The sequence below is a fragment of the Bubalus bubalis genome, chromosome 4, assembly GCF_019923935.1.
Source record: "Bubalus bubalis isolate 160015118507 breed Murrah chromosome 4, NDDB_SH_1, whole genome shotgun sequence".
Lineage (NCBI taxonomy): Eukaryota > Metazoa > Chordata > Mammalia > Artiodactyla > Bovidae > Bubalus > Bubalus bubalis.
This window is the reverse complement of record NC_059160.1, coordinates 17,984,124-17,997,368: the sequence shown is the minus strand read 5'-3', so window position 1 is coordinate 17,997,368 and position 13,245 is coordinate 17,984,124. Positions and strand designations below refer to the sequence as shown.

Sequence of the window (13,245 nt, the reverse complement as noted above, 5' to 3'; positions counted from 1 at the left end):
TGGGTGAGCACCAATTTGCCTTCCATCAACTTGAAGATATATATGAACTGATATAATTCACTTAAAAGGAGAGATCCTTGGAGAGACAAGAAATAGCACCATCCTAAAGAAATAGTAGGAAGATATAGAGAAGAAAGAATGGATTTATAAAATTTGGATAATCAAATAGACATGGGAGATGAGCAAAGAGGTGTCTGTATCCATTAAAGAAATAAAAGAGAGATGAAAAAGGAAGAGGTAGTTATGTACAGTTAGATTATTAATTGCTCTGTGAATATTGAGGCAGGATAAGGAAAGCTGTAGCCATTCTCTTCCACCAGCCAACCTTCTGCTTTGAAATTCATACCAGGCTGGTGTCCAAGAACAAGTTACAAACTGGTGATGTGACATCTCAGAGGTGTTTAGAACTGTTTTATTTTGTTTTGTTTTTCCATGAGTTCATCTTGTTAGGAAGGAGTGAGAGAATGTAGGCCAAGTTTACATCCTTTTCGAAATAAGAGTGACCTGGAGCACTTGTGAGAATGCCCACATTAGCCTCTAAGACAAGTGAGAAAACAGGTCAGCCAACTAATCTTGCATTTCCTTTGAGAAAGATGGCATTTGAGGACCAATCCTCTAAAAGCATTTGACATGGAGCTTGCTAAATTAACAGCACAGCAAAAAGTTAATTTATTCAGAATATTTCATTTTGGGCAATTTTCATATTCCACAATTCCAGGTCAGCACTACTCTATTGAAATACAGGCAATTAGAATATCTGAGGCTTGATCTCATATTAAATACAGCATCACGAGAAAGTCACTGGGGATGTTCCCAGGGCACTGAGTTCAACATCATCGTACCCAGCATCCTCTTTCTTCCCCTGGAGCAGCCAGAAGCTCTCTTCTCCTTCCCCAGGATCAGCTGCCTCTCTGGAGAAGTTCAGACAAGAGCCTGAAGTAGAAAAGAGAAGTTTGATTAGAACTGAGGCACGAGGATGGGACAGAACCCTCTGGTGGAAGGGAGTCAAGCAAGTGCTTATGACAAAACATCCCTGGGACCCAGGTGTGGGGAGGGAGGCTCAGGCTATTTCACATGAGTTCCAGTGAGGATGGATCCCAGCTGTCCTCTCAGATCCAGTTCATGTGATCTCCTGGACCTCAGCGCATGGGGAAATCCTGCATCACAGGAGACCTGTGCTCAGGAGCTCTGGGAGAACTCTTCCAGGCAACACAATACCAAGGAGATGCCCAGCAATGGTAAGAATCATAAAAAGGAATTTAAATGTTCTCCTTTCACAGGTGATAGATGCAAATTCACAATAAGAGGGAGACTGGAGACAGGAAAAATCAGAATTCCTCACTCACAACCCAAGTCTGCTCTTAGTTGACTTGACTCCTGTTCCCAAATGTCCACAAATAGTATCACAGGTGCACCCACAGGTATCTCCTCCCCAGAAACTACACAGGCCCTCAGATGGAGAAATACTCTTTTCTAGAGAATGAGTGTCTTCTCGCAGCTACTGAACTATCAGTTTATTGTGACACACAGTCAAAGGCTTTGGCGTAGTTAATAAAGCAGAAATAGACGTTTCTCTGGAACTCTCTTGCTTTTTCGATGATCCAGCGAATTTTGGCAATTTGATCTCTGGTTCCTCTGCCTTTTCTAAGTGCAGCTTGAACATCTAGAATTTCACAGTTCATGTCCTGCTGAAGCCTGGCTTGGAGAATTTTGAGCATTACTTTGCTAGCATGTGAGGTGAGTGCAATTGTGTGGTGGTTTGAACACTCTTTGGCATTGCCTTTCTTTGGGATTGGAATGAAAACTGACCTTTTCCAGTCCTGTGGCCACTGCTGAGTTTTCCAAATTTGCTGGCATATTGAGTGCAGCACTTTCACAGCATTGTCTTTTAGGATTTGAAAGAACTCAACTGGTATTCCATCACCTCCACTAGCTTTGTTCAGAGTGATGCTTCCTAAGGCCCACTTGACTTCACATTCCAGGATATCTGGCTCTAGGTGAGTGATCACACCATCATGATTATCTGGGTCATGAAGATTATTTTGTATAGTTCTTCTGTGTGTTCGTGCCACCTCTTCTTAATATCTTCTGCTTCTGTTAGGTCCATAACATTTCTGTCCTTTATTGTACCCATCTTTGCATGAAATATTCCCTTGGTATCTGTAATTGTATTGACCAGATCTCTAGTCTTTCCCATTCCATTGTTTTCCTCTGTTTCTTTGCATTGATCAGTGAGGAAGGCTTTCTTATCTCTCCTTGCTATTCTTTGGAACTCTGTATTCAAATGGATATATCTTTCCTTTTCTCCTTTGCTTTCACTTTTCGTCTTTTCTCAACTATTTGTAAGGCCTCCTCAGACAACCATTTTGCCTTTTTACATTTCTTTTTCTTGGGGATGGTCTTGATCCCTGCCTCCTGTACAATGTCACGAACCTCCATCCATAATTCATCAGGCATTCTGCCTATCAGACGTAATCCCCTGAATCTATTTGTCACTTCTACTGTATAATCATAAGGAATTTGATTTAGGTCATACCTGAATGGTCTAGTGGGTTTCTCTACTTTCTTCAATTTAAGTCTGAATTTGGCAATAAGGAGTTCATGATCTGAGCCACAGTCAGCTCTTGATCTTGTATTTGCTGACAGTATAGAGTGTCTCCATCTTTGTTTGCAAAGAATATAATTAATCTGATTGCGGTACTGACCATCTGATGATGTCCATGTGTAGAGTCCTCTCTTGTGTTGTTGGAAAAGGGTGTTTGTTATGACCAGTGTGTTCTCTTGGCAAAACTCTATTAGCCTTTGCCTTGCCTCATTTTGTACTCCATGGCCATATTTGGCTCTTACTCCAGGTATCTCTTGACTTCCTACTTTTGCATTCCAGTCCCTTATAATCAAAAGGACATCTTCTGTAGGTGATAGTTCTAAAAGGTCATGTAGGCCTTCATAGAATGGCAACTTCAGCTTCTTCAGCATTACTGATTCGGCATAGACCTGGATTACTGTGATATTGAATGGTTTGCCTTCATGTATGTGACCCTGCAAAGATATTATTAAAACACTTGTTCCACCTTTGAATTTGATTCAGTTCAGTTCAGTCAATCAGTCATGCCTGACTCTCTGTGACCCCATGGACTGCAGCACATCAGGCTTCCCTGTCTATCATCAACTCCCAGAGCTTGCTCAAACTCATATCCATCGAGTCGGTGATGCCATCCAACCATCTCATCCTCTGTCATCTCCTTCTCCTCCTGCCTTCAATCTTTCCCAGCATCAGGGTCTTTTCTAAGGAGTCAGTTCTTTGCATCACGTGGCCAAGGTATTGGAGCTTCTACTTCAGCTCAGTCCTACCAATGAATATTCAAGGTTGAAATCCTTTAAATTGACTGGGTTGATCTCCTTGCCATCCAAGGGTCTCGGAAGAGTCTTCTCCAACACTACAGTTCAAAAGCATCAATTCTTCAGCGCTTAGCTTTCTTTTAAACATGTTGAATTAATTGATAAGTTTCTCTTTCAGCCATGACACAATGCTTGCGGGATCTTAGTTCCTTGACCAGGGTTGAACCTAGGCCCTAGCAGTGAAAATGCAGAATCCTAACCTCTGGAAAACCAGGAAATTCCATAATTTATAAATCTTCATGCAAGTATATCACATATAAAGTGATAAGTTTATGTCACATTATGGAGACATAAATGCCAAAAAGCGGAGTGATTCCTCACTCCTTGCAAGGAGTCTGACAGCATTAAATATGGCATATGTTCAAGATGATGCTACCAAATATATGAGATTACCTATATTTTGAATCTCTAGGGAGGCCTGGACATTGAGGAGCACAAATTCACTCTTTTCAGATAGAAAGATTGCAGGGGATGAACTGACCCCACTCACCTGTCTGAAAGGACCTCACCCCATCCTCCTTCTCTGGGGGCACTTCCTCCTCGCTCCCCTGAGAGGGAGAAGGAGTTCCAGGCACTGGTACTTCTTCAGCATCATCGTAATTTTCAGCAGGGACATCAGTCCTCTGATCTGGGGGTTCCAAGAGCAGACAAGGGAGTGGATTAAACCACAGTAAGTGGGTTGTTCTGGGGAATACCTAAGATACCTTCTAACCCAGAGTTTCTGAGTTTCTGAATAGAGGCACCAATCACTCCTTGTTTTAAAAGACTTTTTTCTCTAAGACCATGTTTCATTTTGATGTGTCCATAAGCCAAAACACGATTTTACATATCTAAATATTTTCTGGTGGAAACTACATATCTCAAAGCAACTCTTTCACCACTGAGCATTGCTAAAGTATTTTGACAAATTGTGCTTTACAGATGTTATTTTTTTAAAAACATTGTGTGCCTGTGGTGATTCTGGACACAGAGAGACCAGCCCCGACATGAGACATCACAGAACAGCCAGTGAAGAAGGACGAACCCCATCTGGACACAAGGGATGCCTCTGGTCCATCAAAGGAAAACCATTCCCCTTAAATCTCCTCTCTATGAGGGAAACTCTCCTCCCCAGAGCCCAGCCGAGGCAGGTCCACCTCTATTTCCTGGAGCGGATCTGTAGTCACTGTTGTCCTCACCATCCCTGGTGTAATACGGCAGTTTAGTCAGTGAAAAATCTGATGGAAAGCCTCATGTGGAGACAAACATCACACAACACACAGAATTTTTCTTCCCCACACCCACGGGACCTGTGTTAAGGCTGAGAAGGGACAGGCCTGGCTTCTGCAGTGTAGACAGAGGCTGGGAGGTCACGAGGCTCTGAGAGGCCATCCTGCCTCTTTGGAGGAGCCGTCTCTGTGAGCCTGGGGCACACATGGGGTCTGCAGATGCTGAGAAGATGTGCACAGCCAGTGGGTGGTGACAACCAGAGATCCCAGGAGAGCAGACAGAGACACTCACCTGGGCTGCCCAGACCTTCCTTCTGGGTCAGAAGGTAATCGAGCTCCTCATACACAGCTTCAGCAAGAGCATCTCCATAGCTAGATAAGGCTGAGAGATCCCCCAGCAGGTCAGAGAAGCTTCCCAGATACCCCAATCCAGCCAGCCCACCTTCATCTCCCTGGTGCTCACATGGGGGCTGCCAGGACCTCAGCATCGTCTCCTACCCCATGCACCATGTCAGCACCTTCTCCCCTCGTCTGACCCTGATTACAGCTTAGTGCCAACTCTGTCTGGTCCCACAGGAGAGGCCATGACTTATGAGAGTTCACACCCCAGTCCTAAGAAGCTCTGTCTACTCAGCCCTTAGAGCTCAGCACGGAGCACATGGAGTCTGCAACTCAGAACAGTACCTGGCCCAGGTTCCCCTCCTCACACCTGCCCCATCTCCCGCCTCCACACACTCTCCCTCGTCCCCAGTTCCCCCTGCAGCCCACCTCTGCGCTCTGCTCTCCTTCTGAGTAGCTGAGTCACCAAGATGATGAGGACCAGGAAGAGAAGGGCCCCCAGGATGATGCAGAGGATCCCAGGCAGGGAGAAGATGCCAGGGAGAGGATTTGAGGTTGTTCTGGTCCCTAAGGAGAAAAGGAAAAAGGGCTGGAGATAGTCTTGGGCACAGAGAAATCTCTGTGTCAGCATTTTCAGGAGCTCCGGACAATGGCGTCTCAGCCTCAGACAGTGTCAGGGTTTCCCCGGGTCTCGTCCTGAGACAAGTCGACTCCACTCTGGCCAGTGTGGCCCCGAGGCAGAGGTGGGGATTGTCAGGGAGCTGCCCTGCTGAGACAGCCTCTGAGGACCCAGCTCATCCCTTCTCCTTGGGCTTCAGGAAATAGAACATCAAACAGTCCAGGGACCTGCACCTCTCTGATGAGGAGCAACACTCAAGGTCAGGTGGGAGTTCCTTAGATTCTATAACATGGAAACCAGACTTCCTTGGACCCCAGGCATGAGAATATTTGACCCTGGACATCAAGGCACGGGATTTCTCCAGTGTAATGCCCTGGCTGCTCCCCAACAGCCACAGCTCCTCCAACTCTTTCTTATTCGGAGCTGTCAGAGAGCCCACAGAACAGGTCCCCAGTACTCAGTATTCTCCCTTGCCCGTGGATGGATCACAGTACCTGCTGTAGTCGTGGGCAATGTTGTCCTTACACCTAAAGAGAAAAACAGTAGTGTGGGGAAGAAGAATTGGCCAGAACACAGGGCAAACCTTTTCCCTCCTGAGCCTGAAATCACCCCTCAGTCTCCACAACATCAGTGTCCAGTCCTCCCAGCTTCTGCATCATAGATCAGGGCCCTAGGACCTGGACACTGTCTGAATACAAACTCCCCACCATGCCCGGTCCAGCCCAGTGCCCCTGTGCTGCCCCTGCTCACCCAGGGTGGACCCTGAGCCCCTCACTCACCAGAGCACCTCACACCAGCATCCTCCTCGTGCTTGCAGTCGCTCTGCCCCCAGGGCTCCGCAGCACAGTCCCACAGGGAGGACTCCCGGCCCCCACACTGCACATCGTCCAGCCAAATGCTCCCATTTCCAGGGCCGAATGTCGCGGCCCGCGTGGCTTCCAGGGCCTGGCCACAGCCCAGCTGCTGACACACCACCTCGGCCTCTGCCAGGCTCCAGGAGTCATCACACACAGTGCCCCAGGAGCCGCTGTGCCAGACCTCCACCCGCCCTGAGCACTCGCTCTCTCCTCCTCTGAGCCGGAGCTTCTCTCTGTCTGAAAAGGCAGCAGCCCCTCCTGTGACTGCCCTGGTGGGAGGAAGGAGCCCATGGAAGCCACAGGGGAGGGGGCTGACATACCTGTGCAGGGGGCAGCAGTTGGACAGCTCTTGGGTCTTCTTACTGCAAACAACAGGGATACAGTGGATCAGGAATAGCTGGGGGAGGTCTTCTCCCCAGACATGAGTATCTAAGGTTTTTTTGTCACAGTCAAATGACAAGAGACCACAGAAGCTTCATCATCTACTTGGCTGAGAGGTTCACTGCATGTTATCAGCAGCTGAATTTACTTTATCTAATTAGTTGTTTACCATAACAACAGCAAACAAACAGACACAGAGACAAATACAAACATACACCTACATTTTGTAGACTCAACCAAAACCCATCAGTTAGATTTGAAAATATGAAATCATACTAATGACATCCTACATGGTTGGGAGTGACACAGAAACAGACAGTAAGTCACCTGCACACGAGATGTAGGCTTCCTCCTTTGGAGAGCATGAGTTGTAATTCCAAGGGTCAGAAGGACACTGCCAGAGAGAGGGGTCAGTTCTCTGGCACTGGATTCCATCTACCCAGTGGGGTCTAGAACCTTCCCTGAGACCAACAGAGGTGTTGAGACTTCCGCTGTCCCCACAGCCAAGCTGACTGCAGATGATGGACACGGTGACATCATCCATGGGGCTGCGGCAGACACTACCCCAAGTCCCATTGTAGAAAACTTCCAGCCACCCAGCACACTCCTGGTCCCCACTGACCATCCTGAGGGCCAGGAACTCTAAGATAGAAAGGGAGGAGACAGGAGACACAGTGAGCATTCCACTCAGAGCTCTGGGTCTTCCTCTCCCCCAGAAATAGTGACCATACACCCCTGACCCAGCGGAGGAGATGCCCACTGGGTGACAAGACTGACTTTTACCTCCCTTTCACCTGATTTTGTCCATTAATGTCTGTATGCCTATTTCTACCACAACAATGTAGATATGAACAGAAGGGAAGACCAAACTGGGCAGCTGCAGTGATGGGAGCTGAATCCTGATTCCTGACAAAACTTCTAAAAGAACAGAAAATGATGTGGACAGTGAGGTGGTTGACAGAATAATGGACCCCCAGAGATGTCCACAGCCTAATCCCCGAACATGTGACAGTTACCTTACATTTCAAAAGAGATTTTACAGACGTGATTAATAAGGACCTTGGGATGGAGACATAAAACTCAAATATTGTGGATTAACCATGTGAGCCCAGCCTTACACATCTTTAAACTCGCTATTCTGAGAAATGCATCATCTTTCCCAGCTCCAGTCAGAGGGAAATGTGAGTGAGGGAGAACGGTTGGAAAGGCACTGTTGTCTGAAGAAGAAGAATAAAGAGGGCTCTGAGCCAAGAAATGAGGCCACATGGGAAACCAGAAAAGGCTGGGAAAAGAGTTCTGCCCAGAGACTCCAGGAAGAACACAGCCCTGTGGACACTGGGATGTTGGCCCATGGAGACTCTCTTCAGAATCCTAGCAAACAGAACTGTAAAGGAAAAATATGAGTTTTCACTATGTCAGGCTCCTCTGTCCATGGGATTCTCAGGCAAGAATACTGGAATGGTTGCCATGCCCTCCTCCAGGGGATCTTCCTAACCCAAGGACTGAACCCACATCTTTTACATCTCCTGCAATGGCAGGCAGGTTCTTTACCACTAGCACAACCTGGGAAGCCTAGGATTTCCGGGTGTTACTTCCACAGATAACTGCAGAGTGAGCCCTGCTTTCAAGTGTTAACTGTAAGAAACAGCTCTGTCAGGAAACACTACTGAGAATAAAGGATCAGCATCTCAGCTGGGATCAGAATCTCAGCTGCCTCAGGAGGAAGTGAAAGCACCCAGTCTTCATGTCTGTTGGAAAGACAGGCTCCATGGGAGGAAGCCTCCTTCTCTGGTCCTTTCAGCATCTCTCCATCAGGGCTCAGACCCCTGTCCTCCAGGGTCCCACCCCTCTCCCAGCCTGTGGACAGTGTGCAGCACAGACCTGAGCAGATGACCCCGGCGTCCTCCTTGTGTCTACAGTCGTGCCGCCCCCAGCCCCGGGAAGGGCACCTCCACACGTGGGACTCCTTTCCTGTGCAGTTCAGGTCGTCCAGCCAGATGGGCCCTGATCCTGCCCCGAAGTGAGCAGACCCCGTGACATTGAGGGCTTCTCCACAGCCCAGCTGCCTGCACACCACGTGGGCATCGTCCAGGTCCCAGCCGTCATCACAGATGGTGCCCCAGGAGCCCTGGTCAAGGATCTCCACTCTCCCAGCGCAGGGACCACCCCCGTCCACCAGGCGGAGCTGCCTGCTGTCTGAGGAGAGAGAAATGGGACGATGGGGTGGTGACCTCAGGGGTTGAGTAGCATCTTCTGTCCTGTGGGACTCTCACCTAAGCAGTAGGGGGCGCTCTCCTCTGAGGCCGCAGAGCCTGCTGGTTCAGACACGGAGTCGTTGCACTGGGGCAGCACCCAGGTCTGGTTTCCTGCAGAAACAGCAATGATCAGGGGTCTGGTTGGGTTGAAGAACAGGAAACTGAATTAAACTAAATAATAACCTAGTGATGGAGTTTGAGATGAAAGCTGTAACAGCAGTGAAGTTAGTATAGAGCTCAGTTTCTCCAAGCAGAGGTCTGCTTCTGACACTGCCACAATTTTTGTTTAAGCCAAGCTTTACACTGAGAACGAGTTAAATAGTGGGTTCTATACCTAAATCTATATCTAAATAGAAGAAACAAAACAAAATCTTTTCTGAAAGATTTCTAAAAGTTTTTGTCTTCCGTGTCTGTCACTAACAGAAGGGAAAAAACTCATATAAAAGACATCAAATGGAAAACCAAAAGGAAAAAGAAGACATTCCCCAAAATTACCCAAATACTCAACTATTAGAGTTACCTGACAGAGAATTTAAATAGCCCTGATTAAAGTGCTCTTAAGATTAATTGACAAGACACTTTTCTTGGCAGAGAAATTTTAACAAAAAAGAAATAAAAGTTCTAGAGCTAAGAAACTTAATATTTGAATTTAAGAACTAAAGAATGAATGTATAAGCACATTAGATCAGCATAAGGCAGTTATTAAAACAGAAGATCAGAGGACAAATATTCTACTAGGTTGGTGCAAACATCACTGCGGTTTCAGACCACGAATTTTAAATCATTATAATTAGGCTCAGACATATCTTTATTAATCAAAATAGGAACCATTACAATCAACACATTTTTGCCAATGAGAAATTAGTTTGTTTTTTCCTGTAGTGTAAAGCTGTGCTTTGGGATTTGATGAACTCTTGGAAAGCATTTTCTGCCTCCTGTTGGTTGTGGAAGCATTTTCTCTGCAAAAAGTTGTCGAGATGCTTGAAGAAGTGATATTCAGTTGACGGGAGGTCAGGTGAATATGGCAGATGAGGCAAAACTTCGTAGCCCAACTCGTTAAACTTCTGAAGCTTTGGTTGTGTGATGTGTGGCCAGGCGTTGCCATGGAGAAGAATTGGCACCTTTCTGTTGACCAATGCCGACTGCACGTGTTGCAGTTTTTAGTGCATCTCAGTGATTTGCTGAGCATACTTCCCAGATGTAATGGTTTTGTTGGGATTCAGAAAGCTGTAGTGGATCAGACTGGCAGCAAGTTTGGCCTTGGGAAGTGCTTTGCAGCTTCTTCTCAGTCCCACCACTGAGCTGGTCATCACCAGTTGTCATATAAAATCCACTTTTCATCACAGGTCACAATTCAATTGAGAAATGGTTCATTGTTGTTGTGTAAAATAAGAGAAGATGATGTTTCAAAATGACCAGTTTTTTGATTTGTGGTCAGCTCATGAGGCACCCACTTATCAAGTTTTTTCACCTTTCGGCATTTGCTTCAAATGCCAAACGACTGTAGAAAGGTCAACATTCAGTTCTTAGGCAAATTCTCATGTAATTGTTAAGAGGATCAGCTTTGATGATTGCTCTAATTGGTTGTTGTCAACTTTCAATGGCAGGCCATTGCACTCCTCATCTTCAAGGTTCTCATCTCCTTTGCAAAACTTCATTTTTTAAAAAAATTCTTTATTATTTATTTATTTTTGGCTTTGCAGGGTCTTTGCTGCTCCTCAGGCTTTTCTCTAGTTGTGGCGAGTGGGGACTAGTCTTTGTTACAGTGTGCAGGCTTCTCACTGTGGTGGTTCTCATGTTACGGAGAACAAGCTCTAGGGCTTCTGGGCTTCAGTAGTTGTGGTTCCCAGGCTCTAGAGCACAGGCTCAATAGTTGTGGTGCACAGGCTTAGCTGCTCTGCAGCTTCCAGGCGTCTTCCTGGACTAGGGATTGAACCCGTGTCTCCTGCATTGGCAGGCAGATTCTTTACCACAGAGCCACCAGGGAAGCCCTGCAAATCTTCCTGAACAACCACTGCACAATATGTTCATTAGCAGTTCCTGGACCAAATGCATTGTTGATGTTGCAAGTTGTCTCTGCTGCTTTACGACCCATTTTGAACTCGAATAAGAAAATCACTTGAAATTGCTTTGTGTCTAACATCATGTCTATAATCTAAAATACATATGAAATAAGCAGCAAGTAATAAACCATAGCAAAATAAAAAGCAAGAAATACACATTAAATGATGTGTAACAGAACCACATTTATTTAAGAATACATTCCAATATCAAATGGCAAATTTCAATAATGCAAAACGGCAATTACTTTTGCACCAACCTAACTGCAGGTCACATGGTAAGTGTTCTGGTTATATTGCTATGTAACAAATTTCCCCCCAAAATTTAGCCACTGGAGGAAAAAATATATACTTCATTTTGCTTAAGACTTCCTGAGTCAGCAATTTGGGAAAGACTCAACAGTTCTGTCTTGGGGTCTTTCAGTGCTTGCACTTAGGTATCATCTGGGGCTGCAATCAGCTGAGAACTGGACTGAACCTGTGGTTACATAAGGAAATTCCTCATAGTATTTTAGTGGTAAAGGGACATCATGACAGCAACCTAATGCAGAAAGATTTTATATGTTCAGAGAGAAATGAGACAGAATGAACCAAAAACTAGCATTGAGGGATTCCAGTTAAAGGTCATCTGGAAATGTTTATATTATTCTTCTAACTTTTCAGTAAGTCTCAAATTACATCAAAATTAAAAAAAAAATGTTAAAAGGTGAAAACAAGTCAGAGATAATTCATTCCTAGGACATCGTCCATAAAAGAAATACTAATAACATAAAAAATAAATAAAATGCTTAGAAAAAATGTAGAGGAAGGTGGACAAAACTTCTGAGAGAAATTCAAGACCTAGCTGAATGGAGGGATATATTATGTCAATGGCTTCCCAGATGGCTCAGTAGTAAAGGATCTGCCTGCCAGTGCAGAAGTGGGTTCAATATCTGGGTCAGGAAGAAGCCCTGGAGGAGAGCATGGCAACCCACTCCAGTATTCTTGCCTGGGGATCCCATGGACAATGGAGCCTGGGCAGACTGCAGTCCATGGGTCACAAAACAGTTGGATGCAACTTTGTGACTAAACAACAATAAAAATTATGTCAATGAATTGAGAGATCCAAAATTGTCAAAGTCAGTCATTCTCAAATTTTTGTGTAGATTAAATCTAATTTTAATCAAAATACCCTTATGCTAATTTTTTAGGGAGTGTGAAAAATAACAAGCAGATTCCAAAATTTAGACAAAATACAAAATACCAAGAATGACCAACACAGTCAGTAAGAAAAGGAACAAAGTTAAAGGAGTTAATATAAAGTAACCCCTGTAAATTAAAATTATCCAGACTTATTATAAAGTTATAGTAATTAAGAAAATGCAGTATTGGTGCAAAGATAGACAAATGATACAGTGGAACAGAATACAGAGTCTTTAAAAGGACTCAGACATATGTGCTCTTCTGCTTAAGATAAAGGTAGCACTGCAGTGGGGAAAAAAGTCTCTCCAGAAAAAGATTCTGAGTGAATTGGATGTCCATGTGAAACATGACTCATCTTACACAGATATCAATCCCAGAAGGAATGTACAATTATATGCAAGAGAAAAAGAAACTTTTGTGAGATACTCTAAGAGAATATTTTCATGATCTTGGAGAAGGGAAAGTTCTTTTTAAAGGGATATAAGAAGTATTAAATATACAGGGAAAAGTTGGCAAGTTATATTAATATTTCCTTCAAATTAAAAACTTGCTTTATCAAAGGATCCTGTACCATTTAGAAAAAGAAAAGACCAAATGTTAAACACACAAAATAAGTAACATATATTTGCACCCCAAGTCATTGTCATGCTACATTCTAGCATCATATTTATAATAGTCAAGAGCAGGAAACAACTCAAATCTCTAACATCAGTTGAATGGATCAATGGCCATGTTATCAATGAAAGCAATATTCTACAGTAATAAAAATGAATAAAGTACTGCTATAAACAACATCATGAGTGAATCCTAAACATAATGTTGAGTCGAAGAAGTCACACACAAAAGAAAACACACTGCATGATTTTATATAAAGTTCAAAAACTGATAAAACCCTCTATGGTAGTAGAAGTTAGATAAGCAGTTTTCCCTGGAGAGGAGGGAGGC

The 13,245-nt window shown here is 44.7% G+C and overlaps 1 protein-coding gene across 1 annotated transcript in view; it reads right to left on the bottom strand.

Annotated features, from left to right (window-relative positions):
• Nucleotides 1–398: 398 nt before the first annotated feature.
• LOC102402808 (antigen WC1.1) overlaps nucleotides 399–13,245 on the bottom strand; it is a gene marked incomplete in the record, with an annotated part of 1,152,186 nt that continues 1,139,339 nt past the window's right edge. The window contains 10 exon segments of the mRNA XM_045165269.1: nucleotides 399–933; nucleotides 3,890–4,027; nucleotides 4,900–4,989; nucleotides 5,376–5,513; nucleotides 6,060–6,092; nucleotides 6,345–6,659; nucleotides 6,743–6,784; nucleotides 7,131–7,445; nucleotides 8,685–8,999; nucleotides 9,077–9,169. Of these exon segments, the coding sequence (XP_045021204.1) occupies nucleotides 788–933; nucleotides 3,890–4,027; nucleotides 4,900–4,989; nucleotides 5,376–5,513; nucleotides 6,060–6,092; nucleotides 6,345–6,659; nucleotides 6,743–6,784; nucleotides 7,131–7,445; nucleotides 8,685–8,999; nucleotides 9,077–9,169 (1,625 nt within the window).